This window comes from Moschus berezovskii, chromosome 14 (genome assembly GCF_049115385.1).
Source record: "Moschus berezovskii isolate FMDL1 chromosome 14, NW_MosBer_1.0, whole genome shotgun sequence".
In the NCBI taxonomy this organism is placed as follows: domain Eukaryota; kingdom Metazoa; phylum Chordata; class Mammalia; order Artiodactyla; family Moschidae; genus Moschus; species Moschus berezovskii.
The window spans coordinates 47,613,979-47,630,985 of record NC_142473.1 but is presented as its reverse complement, the minus strand read 5'-3'; the positions used below and the strand labels follow the sequence as shown (position 1 = coordinate 47,630,985).

General features: G+C 39.0%; 1 protein-coding gene across 4 annotated transcripts in view; it reads left to right on the top strand.

Annotated features, from left to right (window-relative positions):
- ZNF143 (zinc finger protein 143) overlaps positions 1-17,007 on the top strand; it is a 70,358-nt gene that overhangs the window by 12,530 nt on the left and 40,821 nt on the right. For 2 of the 4 annotated variants that reach the window (XM_055423402.2, XM_088843088.1), the window contains exons 2-7: positions 8,525-8,643; positions 8,964-9,056; positions 9,891-9,974; positions 10,497-10,580; positions 11,849-12,045; positions 12,841-12,915. In XM_055423402.2, coding sequence (XP_055279377.1) covers positions 8,532-8,643; positions 8,964-9,056; positions 9,891-9,974; positions 10,497-10,580; positions 11,849-12,045; positions 12,841-12,915 — 645 coding nt within the window. In that variant the 5' untranslated portion in view covers positions 8,525-8,531. The remainder of the gene's footprint in view (positions 1-8,524; positions 8,644-8,963; positions 9,057-9,890; positions 9,975-10,496; positions 10,581-11,848; positions 12,046-12,840; positions 12,916-17,007) is intronic. The other 2 variants (XM_055423401.2, XM_055423400.2) reach the window with 2 other exon arrangements.

The following is a 17,007-nucleotide window of genomic DNA, read 5'->3' as shown; positions in this document are numbered from 1 at the left end:
AAAGTACAATGTAGGATCACAGTCAGAAGTGGAGTTTGAATATATCAGAACCTCTCTCCTGCTACTTACTTCCTCAGACTCCCTAGACTCAGTGCAGGCAGGCCAGGGCATGCTTAGTAGACTGAACTATGCAGGAATGCCCTTATCAAGCCCTGCTGTTAGTACCGCATTGTTGAGGTTTGAGAGAGATTTTTTTTTAGGTTCTTTTTCATATCAGTGGTTTAGTTAAGAACAGACCATCACCAACATTGACGTTTCTGATGACTAGACCAAGATGTCCATTTCTAAATTCTTGTCTCTGTTCTCATAGCTTTTTCTCACACATATTTTATTTTATTTTTTTTTTATGTAGTTAATTTATTTTTTTTTGGAGGCAAATTATTTTACAATATTATATTGGTTGGTTTTGCCATACATTGATATGAATTTGCCCCGGGTTTACATAAGTTCCCCCTCCTGAACCCCCCCTCCCACCTCCCTCCTCCCTTTATCCTCCCTCTGGGTCATCCCCGCATGCCAGCCCCGAGCATCCTATAACATGCATCGACCCTGAACTAGTGATTCGTTTCACATATGACAACATACGTGTTTCAATGCCATTCTCCCAAATCATCCCACCCTCACCCTCTCCCATAGAGTCCCAAAGACTGTTCTATACATCTGTGTCTCTTTTGCTGTCTCGTATACAGGGTTATCATTTGCATCTTTCTAAATTCCATACATATGTGTTAGTATACTGTATTGGTGTTTTTCTTTCTGGCTTACTTCACTCTGTATAATAGGCTCCAGTTTCATCCACCTCATTAGAACTGATTCAAATGTATTCTTTTTAATGGCTGAATAATACTCCATTGTGTATATGTACCAAAGCTTTCTTATCCATTCGTCTGCAGATGGACATCTAGGTTGCTTCCATGTCCTGGCTATTATAAACAGTGCTGCAATGAACATTGGAGTACACGTGTCTCTTTCAGTTCTGGTTTCCTCGGTGTGTATGCCCAGGAGTGCGATTGCTGGATCATATGGCAGTTCTATTTCCAGTTTTTTGAGGAATCTCCACACTGTTCTCCATAGTGGCTGTACTAGTTTGCATTCCCACCAACAGTGTAAGAGGGTTCCTTTCTCTCCACATCCTCTCCAGCATTTATTGCATGTAGACTTTTGGATAGCAGCCATTCTGACTGGTGTGAAATGGTATCTCATTGTGGTTTTGATTTCCATCTCTCTGATTATGAGGGATGTTGAGCATCTTTTCATGTGTTTGTTAGCCATCTTTATGTCTTCTTTGGAGAAATGTCTGTTTAGTTCTTTGGCCCATTTTTTGATTGGGTCATTTATTTTTCTGGAATTGAGCTGCAGGAGCTGCTTGTATAATTTGGAGATTAATCCTTTATCCGTTGCTTCATTTGCTATTATTTTCTCCCATTCTGAAGGCTGTCTTTTCACCTTACTTATAGTTTCCTTTGCTGTGCAGAAGCTTTTGATTTTAATTAGGTCCCATTTGTTTATTTTTGCTTTTATTTCCAATATTCTGGGAGGTGGGTCATGGAGGATCCTGCTGTGATTTATGTCGGAGAGTGTTTTTCCTACGTTCTCCTCTAGGAGTTTTATAGTTTCTGGTCTTACATTTAGCTCTCTAATCCATTTTGAGTTTATTTTGGTGTATGGTGTTAGGAAGTGTTCTAGTTTCATTCTTTTACAAGTGGCTGACCAGTTTTCCCAGCACCACTTGTTAAAGAGACTGTCTTTTCTCCATTTTATATTCTTGCCTCCTTTGTCAAAGATGAGGTGTCCATATATGCGTGGATTTATCTCTGGGCTTTCTGTTTTTTTCCATTGATCTATATTTCTGTCTTTATGCCAGTACCATACTGTCTTGATGACTGTGGCTTTGTAGTGGAGCCTGAAGTCCGGCAGGTTAATTCCCCCAGTTCCATTTTTCTTCCTCAAGATTGCTTTGGCTATTCGAGGTTTTTTGTATTTCCATACAGATTGTGAGATTATTTGTTCTAGTTCTGTGAAAAATATCTTTGGTAGCTTGATAGGGATTGCATTGAATGTATAAATTATTTTGGGTAGTATACTCATTTTTACAATATTTATTCTTCCAGTCCATGAACATGGTATATTTCTCCATCTATTAGTGTCCTCTTTGATTGCTTTCAGTAGTGTTTTATAGTTTTCTATGTACAAGTCTTTTGTTTCCTTAGGTAGATATATTCCTAAGTATTTAATTCTTTTTGTTGCAACAGTGAATGGAATAGTTTCCTTAATTTCTCTTTCTATTTTCTCATTATTAGTGTATAGGAATGCAAGGGATTTCTGTGTGTTGATTTTATATCCTGCAACGTTACTGTAATCATTGATTAGCTCTAGTAGTTTTCTGGTAGTCTCTAGGGTTTTCTGTGTAGAGGATCATGTCATCAGCGAACAGTGAAAGTTTTACTTCTTCTTTTCCAATTTGTATTCCTTTTATGTCTTTTTCTGCTCTGATTGCTGTAGCCAAAACTTCCAGAACTATGTTGAATAGTAGTGGTGAGAGTGGGCACCCTTGTCTTGTTCCTGACTTTAGGGGAAATGCTTTCAGTTTTTCACCATTGAGGATAATGTTTGCTGTGGGTTTGTCATATATAGCTTTTATTATGTTGAGGTATGTCCCTTCTATTCCCACTTTCTGGAGGGTTTTTTCTCACACATATTTTAGTTTTACTTCTCCAGGCCTCATCTCAACTTCCTGCCAGTCTATTGTAAATCTTTCATTTCTGAATGTTCCTGGAATTTGGTAAAGCCTTCAACATTTTACCCACCCACTAGAATATCCTTCTTCTTTAAAATTGGTAGTATAAATTCTGTCCCTCCATTTTACCCTTTAGCATTCTGTACAGCCTATGAAAACTACCTCATTTATTAGCACATTCTAACTACTCTATGCTTAACTGAATTACATTGTATCCATGGAACATGCTTACTCCCTGGGTGTATTAATATTTAAATGAAACTGAAGAGATTTAAAGACAATTTTCCACAAAGGTTAATCAAAGCAGTGTAACTGAATCAGCAAACTACAAAGTTACAGAATAGTCTATTTTTATGTTGCTATACTAAGAAATTTTTCATCCCAGGATAGGAGATGTTATAAAATGCAGCACGAATGACCATGCTTAAATGAAGAAGCATTTTATATATTAGTGAATTTATAAGGAAAATTTGTGATTGAGATCAGGTAATAGAAAGGCGTGATTTCTTTGGTAAGTGTGTAGGTGGATCCAGCCTGAGGTTAGAACTGGAGTTTGACAATTTCTGAAGGTCTGGTTTCTGTTAGTTCATTCGCTCAGTCATGTCTGACTCTGTGAACCCATGGACTGCAGCACACCAGGCCTCCCTGGTCCATCGCCAACTCCCAGAGCTTACTCAAACTCATGTCCTTTGAGTTGGTGATGCCATCCAACCATCTCCTCCTCTGTCATCCCCTTTTCCTCCTTCCTTCAATCTTTCCCAGCATCAGGGTCTTTTCAGATGAGTCTGGTTTCTGTAGCTTCATGCAGAAAGTCTTTAGGATTTGTTAATCTAGATTTCTTTTTATATCATTTCTTACTACAATAAAGATTACTTGTAGTTGAAGTCCTTACTCTTATACCTGAACCATTAGATTTATATTTTCATAATAATTCATGATAATAATTGTATCTCACAATTTACACCAAATTTGAGATATATAAGGGCTTCTTCTTCATGGCATCTGGTCCCATCACTTCATGGGAAATAGATGGGGAAACAGTGGAAACAGTGTCAGACTTTATTTTTTTGGGCTCCAAAGTCATTGCGGATGCTGATTGCAGCCATGAAATTGAAAGACGCTTACTCCTTGGAAGGAAAGTTATGACCAACCTAGATAGTATATTAAAAAGCAGAGAAATTACTTTGCCAACAAAGGTCCGTCTAGTCAAGGCTATGGTTTTTCCAGTGGTCATGTATGGATGTGAGAGTTGGACTGTGAAGAAAGCTGATCGCTGAAGAATTGATGCTTTTGAACTGTGGTGCTGGAGAAGACTCTTGAGAGTCCCTTGGACTGCAAGAAGATCCAACCAGTCCATTCTAAAGGAGATCAATCCTGGGTGTTCATTGGAAGGACTGATGCTAAAGCTGAAACTCCAGTACTTTGGCCACCTCATGCGAAGAGTTGACTCACTGGAAAAGACTCTGATGCTGGGAAGGATTGGGGGTGGGAGGAGACGGGGACGACAGAGAATGAGATGGCTGGATGGCATCACCGACTCGATGGACATGAGTTTGAGTGAACTCCGGGAGTTGGTGATGGACAGGGAGACCTGGCGTGCTGTGATTCATGGGGTCGCAAAGAGTTGGACACGACTGAGCGACTGAACTGAACTGAACTGAAGGGCTTCACGTTTTAAAATATTGGTCTGATGTAGACTGAAACCACTGAGGAAACCCTGATTCTTTTTTTGGTGGGGGGAGCTGAAATCAGCTAGTATTTAATTACTAATTTTCTTTAATGTGGGAAGCATGATTATTTTAATTTTTTTTATTTTTGGTTGAACTGGGTTTTTGTTGTTGTGAGGGCTTTTCTCTAGTTGCAGTGAGTGGGGGCTATTCTCTAATTGCATTGTGTGGCTTCTCAATGCGGTGGCTTCTCTTGTTGTGGAGCATGGGCGGCTCTGGGGTGCTTGGGCTTCAGCAGTTGCGGCACATGGGCTCAGTAGTTGTGGCTCCTGGGCTCTCGAGCACAGGCTCAGTAGTTGTGGTGCATGGGCTCAGTTGCTGCACCACATGTGGGATCTTCCCAGTCCAGAGATCAAACCCTTGTCCCATGCATTGGGAGACAGATTCTTAACAACTGCACCACCAGAGAAGTTCCTGAGAGTCTGTTTTTAATCCCTTTGGATGTATGCCCAGAAGTGGGATTGCTTGATCATATGGTAAAATTCTATTTGTAATTTTTTGAGGAATCTCCATACTGTTTTTATTTTGTTTTAATTTATTTGGCCGTGCCACTCAGCTTGTGGAGAAACAGTCTTTTTGTTTGTTTGTTTTTGTTGTTGTTGTTTTTATCTTATTTTATTATTATTATTTTTTGGTGGAGTGGCAATCTTAGTTCCCTGACCAGGGGTTGAACTGTGCCTTTGGCAGTGAAAGCAAAGTTTCCCAACCACTGGACTGCTACGGAATTTCCTCCATACTGTTTTTAATAGCAGCTGCTAGTAGTAAAGAATCTGCCTGCCAGTGCAGGAGATGCCAGAAACTTGGGTTTGATTCCTGGGTTGGGAAGATCCCCTGGAGTAGGAAATGGCAGTCTACCCGAGTATTCTTGCCTGGAGAATCCCATGGACAAAGGAGCCTGGCAGGCTACAGTCCATAGGGCCACAAAGAGTCGGACACAACTGAGGAGACTGAGCACGTGTGCACATACTATGAATATACTGCTTCTACCCTGGAGAAAAACAGGTAATTAAGGTAGACTGTGATGAGTGTTATGATAAGTGCATGACTGAGCATTCGTGCGTGCACCGTTCTACATTCCCACCAACAGTGCGCAAGGGTTCTAATTTCTTCATGTCCTTGCCAACACTTACCTTGTGTTTTGGTAGTAGACATTCTTACAGGTGTGAAGTGATACCTAATCATGATTTTGATTTGCCTTCCCTCAATGATTAGTGATACTGAGCATATTTTCATCTTTGTTGGCCATTTATTTATCTTCTTTGAAGAAATTTCTATTAAGTCCTTTGTCCAGTATTTATTTGGGTTATTGTTTTTTGATGTTGAGTTGTAGAAATTCTTTATCCTGGATATAGCATTTGCTGCACTTCATAAATGTGTTTTTTTTTTCTCTTTTCTTATGGTAATATTCATCATTATCTTCCAGAAAGGCAGGAACTTACTACTTTATGTATGTCTTCCTTTGAGATTCCTGTTGTGCCCCATCACGGCCTCCCTGTGTCTGATTGTGGTCCGTGATTCATTATTAAAGCACAGGAAATTGACTACCTTTCACAAGGTGGCCCTTTCTGAAGATGTCTTGTGTATCTCACATGCTTGTGTGTGCGTGCTCAGTTGTGCCCAACTCTTTGCAACGCTGCCAGGCTCCTCTGTCCATGGGATTTCCGGGGCAGGAATACTGGAGTGGGTTGCCATTTTCTTCCCCAGGGGATCTTCCCAACCTAGGGATCAAGCCCGCATTGCCTGCACTGGTAAGTGGATTCTTTACCACCGAGCCACCTGGGAAGCCCTTCTCACGTGCTTATTTACACACTATCTGAAAATGCTGATGCACAGTCATGACACGAATGTGAATGTGGTGTGAGCAGCTATAGAGTGTTTAACTCTAGCTTATTTCGCTTATTCACTCTCATATTTTCCCCCACTTGATCGTTTTCGAACAAAGGGCATTAGTTGTATCATGGAGTCTATTTGAGAATAAGATGGGCGGTGACCTGATGTCACTTATTATCTCTGGCAGTTGTAGTGCACATTTGATCTCTTCTGAATCTTTTACCACCAAGTGTATTTGCCAGCAATTTGTGTCCAGGAATCAGCTGACTCTTCATGTTTGAGTTAACGTAGATTTTTTTCAATTAGGATAGAAACTGTAGGTGCTGAAGCATTCCGAAAGAAATTTAACACTTGACCAGCTTTCAGACAAGAAAGAACTTTATCAGTTACCTGTTGATGTAGTTGTTTGGAGATTTATAAGTAATTGAATGAAAAGGACAAATGCTTGAGTTATGGTCAAATGGACTTTTTTTGGTATTATGACCCAAATTAACTTGTAATCTGCCTTTTTCAAAATTCACTTTCTAGATGTATACTGTAAAAATCATGCAGTACTTACTACATTTTTATAGGTGCTTTCCCTTTCATTTCTTTGTCTTATTTCTGTTATATAGTGACAGTACTTGTTCTGAAAATGAGCCTGTCCCAATCTTAAACTCATCAGGGAGCTTAACAGCAGAGTATCATTATTACTTTGAGGCTTCTCTGTTAGTCCTTAGAAGTAGCAAGGAAACAATTGAAGTTTCCATCTGCTTTATAAACAGATATAGATTATAAATATTTCAGGAATCCCTCAGAAGTCAGCCTTTGACTGGCTTTCTATGAGTCTAAACCATAGTTCTTTGCTTTAATCCAAAGAAGGTGCAGTTTATAGTGTTTATAAAGTGAAAATCTTCTAGTCCTAAACATAAATATAATTGTAAAATATGACTAATATCTATATATTTCCCTTTTAAATATTGACAGCTGAAATTAGATCTTTAGACCTGAAAAGGTCCTCAAGAGATGCTCTGGTCCAGTTCCCTGGCTTAAGGCAGCTAAATTATCCCAACTTCTGTTAGAGACAACTCAAGGCCCACAGAAGTATTGGGACCTGGAGGTGGGAAAAGGGAGGCAGGGGGTTATGGTGAAGATTGGTTAAAGAGCCATTCATGCATCCATTCATTCAGCACCTATTGTGTACTACGTGCCAGGTACTTTGTAGGCACTTTAGTCAGCAGAGAGCAGATAAAAATCCCTGTCCATTCTAGTAGAGGGAGAAATAGATAAGAAACAAACAAAATAAGTAAATACATGTGATGTTAATTTATTATTACTGTGCGGAAGTATAAAGGAAGGAAGAAGGATACAGTGTAGCATCATTGAGGGTTGATTATATAGTTTGCAGTGAGGTAAATAAGGAAGCTCTCATTGAGGTGACATTGAACAAAGACTGGAAGAAGATGAGAGAGTAATAATGAAGATACCAGGAAGACTGTTTCAAGCAGAAGGAACATCAGATGTAAAGGTCCTGAGGCAGCAGAGCATCCACTATGTTAGAGGGAAAGCAAGGGCACCAGTGTGGCTGAAATGGAATGAATGAGATGTAGAACAGTAGAAAATGGGGGCAAGATCATTGGCCTCACAGGCTAGCATAAGGACTTTTGGCTTTACTTTGATGAGAAATCATCAAAGAGTTTTGAGAAGAGAGACAAGATCTAACTTTTCCCTTCAAAAAGGGCAGTCTGATTGCTGTGTTGATAGGAGACTGTGAAGGAGGTCGCAGTAGAAGCAGGGAGACCAATTACGATGCTGTTGCAGTAACATCTCAGGATAAGAGTTGGCAGTGGCTTAGATCAGGGAGGTAATGGTGAAGCTTGTGAGAAGTGGCCAGATTCAGGATAGATTTCTGAAGATGATCAACAGAATGGGCTCAGTACATTCATGGATTCTAAGTGGGAATATTCAACCATGTTAAACCCAAAGAATGTTAATTACAGGAAATTTAGACATGGTACAGAACTGATGGGCAAGACTTGTCAGTGTGCTCAGTAATTTTCTGATGAATTATTAAAAACATGCTCTCGACTTTGGGCTAATACTCTTACCTGCATATTAAGTGAAATTTCAGCTTATTACAAAACAGTCTTTAACTTCCTTAGCAGTTTTTTGTAGTTCATAAATATTCTCTGTAGGTTTTATTTCATAGATACATTGTTTTCTGTTCTCAATGCCTGCATTTTTCTTCAAGGTAGAAAATGTTGTTAGCCCAGATAAATCGAGATTCTCAGGGAATGACAGAGTTTCCTGGAGGAGGAATGGAGGCTCAACATGTTACCCTGTGCCTGACAGAGGCAGTAACTGTGGCAGGTGAGCAGTTTTATTTGAAGGGATCATGTGGGTTTGGAAATATTTATCTTAAGGGAAAATGGAAACTCACAACTGTAATTACTTTGTTCCTCCTCCCTTAGCTAAAGGCAACACGAAGCTAAGCCTTTTTATGAGCATTTTTACCTTGGTGTGGATGCTGGGTACAGTAGGGCGTGGAAATATTTTTTTGTAAATGCTATAAGAAAGTCCACCTGAGTCTAAGTTAAGCAATCTGCCTTTTGATTAATTTTTAGTTAAAAACATAAACAGCATGCACATATGATAGTTATTTAAAGAAAATAACTTTTGTTTTGTAATAGATGGTGACAATTTAGAAAACATGGAAGGTGTAAGCCTACAAGCAGTAACACTTGCAGATGGTTCTACTGCTTATATACAGCACAATTCTAAAGGTATGTGCTTCATATACAGCCCATTGGTTATTACCAGCAATTCATAACCTCAGAGGTGGAGTACCTAGCAATTATACTTTTTCCTAACCCCTCCTAAAGACACTGTATATTGCATGTGGTAATTTTAAGTCATTTCAGTTTAACTTAAATTTTGTTTTGATAATTTGAGGAAACCTTTTGAGATATTTGGAACATACTCTAGGCTATCAGAATTAGTGAGGAAAGGGAGAGGGGGTTAGTGTCCTTTACCTATTATCAGTAAGACCTTTATCACTTTAAATTACTATTTAATGTTTTTACAAAATATGCATAAAAATAGACTTTGGTTTTGCTTTTATAACATTGTTTCTAAATCAGTATTTGCTCCAATAAATAGCCTAGTTCTCAAATTTCTTGTTTTTATGGAAACCTACTGAGCATACGTATGCATAATCAAGGGACTTGTAGCCCCCAAGGATAAGAATGACAACTAGCCTCGCATGCACTGACATATCTATCTTCCCAGTTTCAGCTTTGCTGTGGTCAGGGTCCCTATTCCTAAGTGGCTCTGAAAGGTGTATGGAGGTTTGACTCATGTAGCTTGCTATGATGAGCCACTCTTCCTCTTGAACTAATTGAAAATTGAAGGGGAGGAAGGATGGCTGAGGGAGGATTTTCTGCTTTCTGTAGGATCACTGGATGTGTTATTGAATTGCCTCAGAACATTAAGGGAAGAAGCAAGATGAACATGATCTTAAGTAGTGTATGTTTTTATAGTTGATATCATTTTGAAATTGTATGAAGCTTAAATTTTTTGCTTGCGCTAATTTATTGGCTTAAATCTTTTGTTTCTAGATGGAAAACTCATAGATGGTCAGGTCATACAGTTGGAGGATGGTTCTGCTGCCTATGTTCAACATGTACCCATACCTAAGACTAGTAAGTATTTGATACTCACTTACCTTCCTGATTCTCATACTTCAGTATTTTCTGCCTCCAGCTGCCTCTTACTACTTGGTCCTGATCTCTAGTCCTCCTTCGGAAAGGAGAGATGGGTAGATGTCAAAGAGAGGGTCTAAAGACTATTTTAATTTGAGACTTTCTCTCAGACGTAATAGAAAAGAAGTTACTAGACTGTACTCTGGAGATAAATGGGCAACAGTTTAAAGTGAATATTTCTATTAGTTGAGCTAAATCCTACATGTCTTCTTATTTTCTTCTTTATTTTCCCTTCTTTCAATTCTCCTTATCCCCTGGTATATATTCCTCAGGTGTTGTAAACATCTTTTTACCTTTAAACACTTATTCAGAGCAGCTTTGCTGAAATTATTTATATTCAAGGATCCTTAAAGCAAGCGTAGGTTTATATGATGTGTTTAACGGTTTATTGACTCTGTTGCTGCTGAAATATCAGAATATGCTTGGATAACATGGGATCTAAATGTAAGCATTGTTTTTGAGCAGGGGACAGTTTGCGTTTAGAGGATGGGCAAGCAGTGCAGTTAGAAGATGGAACTACAGCATTTATTCACCATACCTCCAAAGGTAAATTAGCTCTGAACATTTGAATAAAACAAGGAAGAAGTGGGGTGTGGGAAAAATAAGACCTTTATTTAGTTGCTGAAATGGTGTTATGTAAAAGAAGAATTCTTCTCTCAAATATAAGATGGCAGATTTTGGCACAGTCTAATATAACTCTCTTAATGATTTGAGTTGTCCAGTAGCAGTTTGGACTAGCAAAACCCTGATTCCTGGGAAGACTTCAAATAGAGGCTGCTTTTAAAATATTAAATTAAAACATTTGAAAGTTAAATTGTGGCTTTTTTTTCCTTTTAAATGTACTGTCTTTAGCAAGGTCCTTTGCCCCTTGGGTTGGTCCTTAAAACTAAGTAAAAATTTTAAAACTATCTCAAGCAAATATGGCAAAATGTTCATGAGTATTAACTTTGTGTAGGGAAGATCAGGGATTGAGGTGAAATGCATAGTAGGAGCAATGAACACAGCTCTGCAGCCAGACTATCTGGGTTCCAGTCTGGATCTGCTGTCTTTTAGCTGTGTGCCCTTGAGCAAGTTATTTACCCTTCTTGTGCTTCAGTTTCATCATCTGTAATGAAGATTATAATATACATCCCCATCATAGGGTAGTTGTAAAGACAAAATATACAAACATCTAAAGCACTTGGAACAATATTTATCACCAAGTAAATGCTCAATAAATATTAGTTATTGTTATTATTTTATAAAATATTTTATTATAGAATGATTGTAAGTGTTTTAAAAGACTGTTTAGTTGTGAAACCAAAGAAAGAAACTTTTAAAAATTTAGAATATTTTAATTTGTAAGTAAATTTATTAAAGTTGAGATAAAGTAAACTCTTGAGTTTTTTTTCTTTAGCAGTGGAAGTTGATCACAGGTTCACTGTAATTGGCTAGATTTATTATTTAACAATGCTGTGTGCATCTTGGTACGGTTATTTAGAGGGAAAAAAACATGGAGTCATACTGACATGAGTTCAGATCCTAGTTTCTCTGCATAATGCTTTTGACTGTTAATTGTTAGTTTTTTATTTCCTGGGTCTTAAGAAAGTATCTTTACTTCCTCAAGCCTCAGTTTGCCATTTGTACAATAGGGTGATAAGTGTACCCACCCACCTCAGAGAATAATTGTGAAGATTGAGTGAAATACACACATAAAGGACATGGGCCCTGCTCATAGTAGCTGCTCAATAAAATTCCACTCCCTGCTTCCTTTAAACATGTAATTGTTTATCCTACTACCTTTAATTTAATGCCATTCTCTTCCACTCCCTCAGATAGTTATGACCAGAGTGCATTACAGGCAGTTCAGTTGGAAGATGGCACCACAGCTTATATCCACCATGCAGTGCAAGTCCCACAGTCTGACACCATCTTGGCAATTCAAGCTGATGGGACAGTGGCAGGTCTGCACACTGGGGATGCCGCCATTGACCCCGACACCATCAGTGCTTTGGAACAGTACGCAGCAAAGGTATAGCATTTTACAATGTCAAGAACATCCCAGGTAGAGCTGCTTTTGTTGTTGTTCAGTCACTAAGTCATGTCCAACTCTGCAACCCCATGGACTGTGGCATATTAGGCTTCGCTGTCCTTCACCATTTCCTGGAATTTGCTCAAACTCACGTCCATTGAGTCAGTGATGCCATCCAACCATTTCATCCTCTGTTGCCTCCTTCTCCTCCTGCCCTCAATTTTTCCCAGCATCAGGGTCTTTTCCAGTGGGTCAGCTCTTCATATCAGGTGGCCAAAGTACTGGAGCTTCAGCTTCTTTATCTTTCTTTAAAAGAAAAAAAAAAAAAGAAACTAGAAATCTCAAAGTCAAAATGAGACAGCATCAAAGAGAAGGTCAGCATTTATCCTAAAAGAAGTGAAGGGTAGAAAAGAAATATTTGAATAAAAATAAAGGAATGAAGTGAGAGCTTGTAGAAGGGAAATGGGTAGCAGGTAATTCACACACAAAAAAATTAAAGGATGAGTGCCATAACAGAAACAATGAGGTGTATAGATGGAACTGCTTATGAATTATGAAGTAGACATTAGAGATTGGAAAAGGTAAAGGAACATCTTAAGTTTTACGTCAGAAGGGCTGTGATTTCTCCCTGCATTGAAATTATATCATTTATATAGTTTAAAAGTCCCCCCTAATTTTTATCATGAAAATTTTCAAACATATGCAAAAATAAATAAGAATCCACATGTGCTTATCTCCCAGCCTAAACAGTTATCAGTATGTAAAAATTTGTTTAACTTTATTTTATTCTTATAGGTGTCCATTGATGGAAGTGAAGGTGTAACAGGTTCAGGAATAATTGGAGAAAATGAGCAAGAGAAAAAAATGCAGGTGTGTAAGGCTACTTTTTTATATTTGAATCTCTTTCTCTTAGCATTTCTGGACCCTTCTAGGGATGAAAGCAAGAATTGGGAACTTAACTACCTCTTTAGGGAAATTTTTACCAGTTCAGAAAAACAGTGTGCCTTCGGCAGCAGCTTTCTCCAGCTACCTCAGGTCTCAGAATTCATGATCTGGTTGAAAGTGGCACTAAAGAAGTAGAAATATCACAGAAATCCAGATGAAACCTGTGTTTTGGAGTCCAGGGCAGTTTTGGAGATCAGGTGGTCTTCTGTCTGCCCCACCTATGGCAGTCTGTGAATCCTTTTTCTGGACCTTCACCCTTACTGTGATTAAACTTTGCTACTTTGGTTGTTATGTCTTTTTGTTTCTTTTGCTTATAATTGATTCCTTCAATACTTCCCTTTTCATCTTCTAGAGAGAGGGTCCAGCCTAGCTAATTATCATTGTTCCTTCTGGTCAAAGCTGTTTCTGCCTCTTCTACCAGACACCTTCCTGGGCTGCAGATGCCCCAGGCTGGCTGCCCTTGATTCAGACGCTCACCTTGGGTCCAGTCATTGGCTGTCCCTTATCAAGCTGATAGCCTAGAGCAGCAGTCAGTGCCTCCACGAATACTATAGTTAAGTACAGAGCAGTCACAGAAGCATTTTGGAAGCCCCACTGAACTGAACTGAACAAGTCAAAATTCAAGATTCTGTTTTGAATTTATGTGAAAACACGTAAATGTATTTGTTTGAGGGTAGGTGTTTGTGTGAGTGGGCGTTCTTGAAGTTTATATGATCACTGTAGTGTATTCTTGCTTTAATGCTGCTCCTTTTTGTTCTTAGAGGTTAGTTCTAATGTTTTGTTGACTGTTCTTTCATAGCAGATTTTTTGGTTTTTTTTTTTCATTCTTCCAAGAGTTATCTTATTTAATTTCTAAAGTTATTGCTTCAGGGCCACACTGTTTAAAATTTTACTTATTTATTTTTGGTTGCTCTGGGTCTTCATTGCTGCACGTGGGCTTTCGCAGGTTGCAGTGAGCGGGGCCTGCTCTGTTGCAGTGCACAGGCTTCTCATTGTGGTGGCTTCTTTCGTTGCGGAGCACGGGCTCTAGGTGATTGGGCTTCAGTAGTTGCAGCATGTGGGCTTCAGTAGTCACGTCACAAAGGCTCAGTAGTTGTGAGGGCCACACTTTTTAACTTGAGCATGTTGTTGCTACTGAGCATGGTAAATGTAGCTAGCCACAACTGGCATGTGCTGTAAGTCTAAAATAATACCAGATTTCAAAGACTTCTAATGAAAAAAGAATGTAAAATATCTCTTAATAATGTCTTCTATTGACAACATGTTGAAATGATAATATTTTGGATATATTAGATAAAATAATTAATAAAATTAACTTCACCTGTTTCTTTTCACGTAAATGTAGTTATTAGAACATTTTAAATTATATATGTGGTTTGTATTTGTGACTCATATGTCTGTTAAGAGCTGGACAAGAAGTTTCTGAATCTTCCATCCTCTAAAATAATTGTGTACCATAATTAAGGTTGAGGGCCAGTGCATGGTATTACAAGGTCAAACTGTCCTATAGTTGTTCTGCTAGAGTTGCTTCAGAGGTTGTAACTCTGTGCCTGGCTGAACTTTAAAGAGGTCTGTACCTAACACAATACATTTTTTTAATAGTCTTGTTTTAAAGCTTTAGTTTTTTTTTCATTTTGATGTTTATAATGTAGAGCTTTTTCTTTCACCTATAACATAAGCATACGCTTTGTGCTGCTGAGCTGACCTCTTACTTGAAATCAGATTTCATAGGACATCAAAGACCTAGAGTATTGAAAGCATCTGCACTCAAGGGAAGATGGTTTTGCCCCTAGGGGACATTTGGCAGTGTCTGAAAACAGTTTGGTTGTTACAGGTGTCGGGCATCTGCTGGGTAGATGTCCTGCAAGGCATAGGACAGCCCACCTCAATAAAGAATTATTCTGTCTACAATGTCAGTAGTACTCAATGTGAAAACACTCATCTATTTAAAGATATCCTTGTGTTCAGTTGTAAGAACTGTAAGGATGATGGGATGTATGTGTTTTGAGGAGGCTAAAACTGTTGTCATTACCCTCATGATGCACCACCCTTAGTTAAACAGAAAACAGTATGGTATTAAAGTAGCATGTAATTTGTAAAAAAAAAAAAAAAAAAGATCTGAGTCAAGCTTCCATCCTGCTGTGTAGTAGCTGTGTGACTGTGAGCAAATAACTTAATTTCTTTGTATCTGAGATTTTGTATTAGCTAAATGAGAATAATAACCTTTGCTTTACTCATCTCCTAGGGTTATGAAGACCAAATGAGAGTTTCATTTGATTAGTAAGAACATAATTTGTGTATGTGTAGATAGCATATTAAAAAGCAGAGACATTAATTACTTTGCCAACAAAGGTCCGTCTAGTCAAGGCTATGGTTTTTCCCGTGGTCATGTATGGATGTGAGAGTTGGACTGTGAAGAAAGCTGATCGCTGAAGAATTGATGCTTTTGAACTGTGGTGCTGGAGAAGACTCTTGAGAGTCCCTTGGACTGCAAGGAGATCCAGCCAGTCCATTCTAAAGGAGATCAATCCTGGGTGTTCATTGGAAGGACTGATGCTAAAGCTGAAACTCCAATACTTTGGCCACCTCATGCAACAAGTTGACTCACTGGAAAAGACTCTGATGCTAGGAGGGATTGGGGGTGGGAGGAGACGGGGACGACAGAGAATGAGATGACTGGATGGCATCACTGACTCGATGGACATGGGTTTGAGTGAACTCCGGGAATTGGTGATGGACAGGGAGGCCTGGCGTGCTGTGATTCATGGGGTCGCAAAGAGTCGGACATGACTGAGCGACTGAACTGAACTGAAGCATTATGCAGCATTATTGATGCCTTTACATGTTCTATAAGAACCCAAGGCCCTTGTTCATGGTTTCCATTAGTTTTGACTTCATTAAAAACCAGTTTTATTTATATTGGAGATCAAAGTCCTTTGGCTTGGCAGCTTTTTGTTTGTTTTAAGCAATACCATCGAACTTGTGGAATCTTAGTTCCCTTACCAGGGATTGAACCCAGGACCCCTGCAGTGAGAGAGCCAAGTCCTAACGACTGGACTGCCAGGAAATTCCCTGACTTGGCGGTTTTAATCAATCAGTGCTCTAATAACTAGATAACACAGAAAGCCCATCAATCTAGCACAAGAAAATAGAGATATGTTGTAAGAAGAACGCATCTTGTAAGAAACTAAGAATTGGAACTGCTGAACAGCTATACTTCACAGGAACCAGAATTGCAAAGGAATCAGGACTGGAGGCTGATGATATCACTCCTCCTGTTTCCTTCTTCTACCCTCTTCCATGGCATCTCTGCTCCCTTCTTTTCTCTGCAGACAGGCTTCCTCTGCATCCTCATTGAGTGTGCATTTGGTTTCACCACAGCCATGCTTTCTCAGGTTTACTACCCACAAGCAAGTCAAGATTTCCCTGGAGAATTTGTGGACTCAGCTTGACTTTTTAAGCCAGGCAATATAAGGTATACCTCATTGGTCAGTCTTAGGTATGCTATCTTCCCTGATTATCAAGGTCTATGGCTAGGGTGGCAGATTCTCCCAGAACACGGGTTGGATAATTACCGCAAAACTCATTTAGTACAGACAGGTTAAATGTGGATCACATTTCATATATATTTTCTGGGGACTTCCCTGGTGGTCCAGTGGTTAAGACTCTGCACTTTCAGGGCAAGGGCACAGAAGTGATTCCTGGTTGGGAAACTAAGATCCCGTATGCTGTGCAGGGCAGCCAAAAAAATAAAACCAAACATGTATGTTCAGTACTTTTATCTAGCTATATGGTCTTGAGCAAGTGCACCTTGCTTTTCTTAGGCTCTTTTTTCATTCCTATTAGATCACTGGTTATTAATCAAAGGCCAGCATGAGTTTGAGCTGTGGGACTTTTGCAAAATAACCCAAGACCAACTTCCAGAGATTCTATTGGTAGGTCTGGGATGGAACCCAGTATTTAAAAAAACATATATTATTTTTAGTGGGTTTTTTTTTTTTTGTAAATCAGAGACAT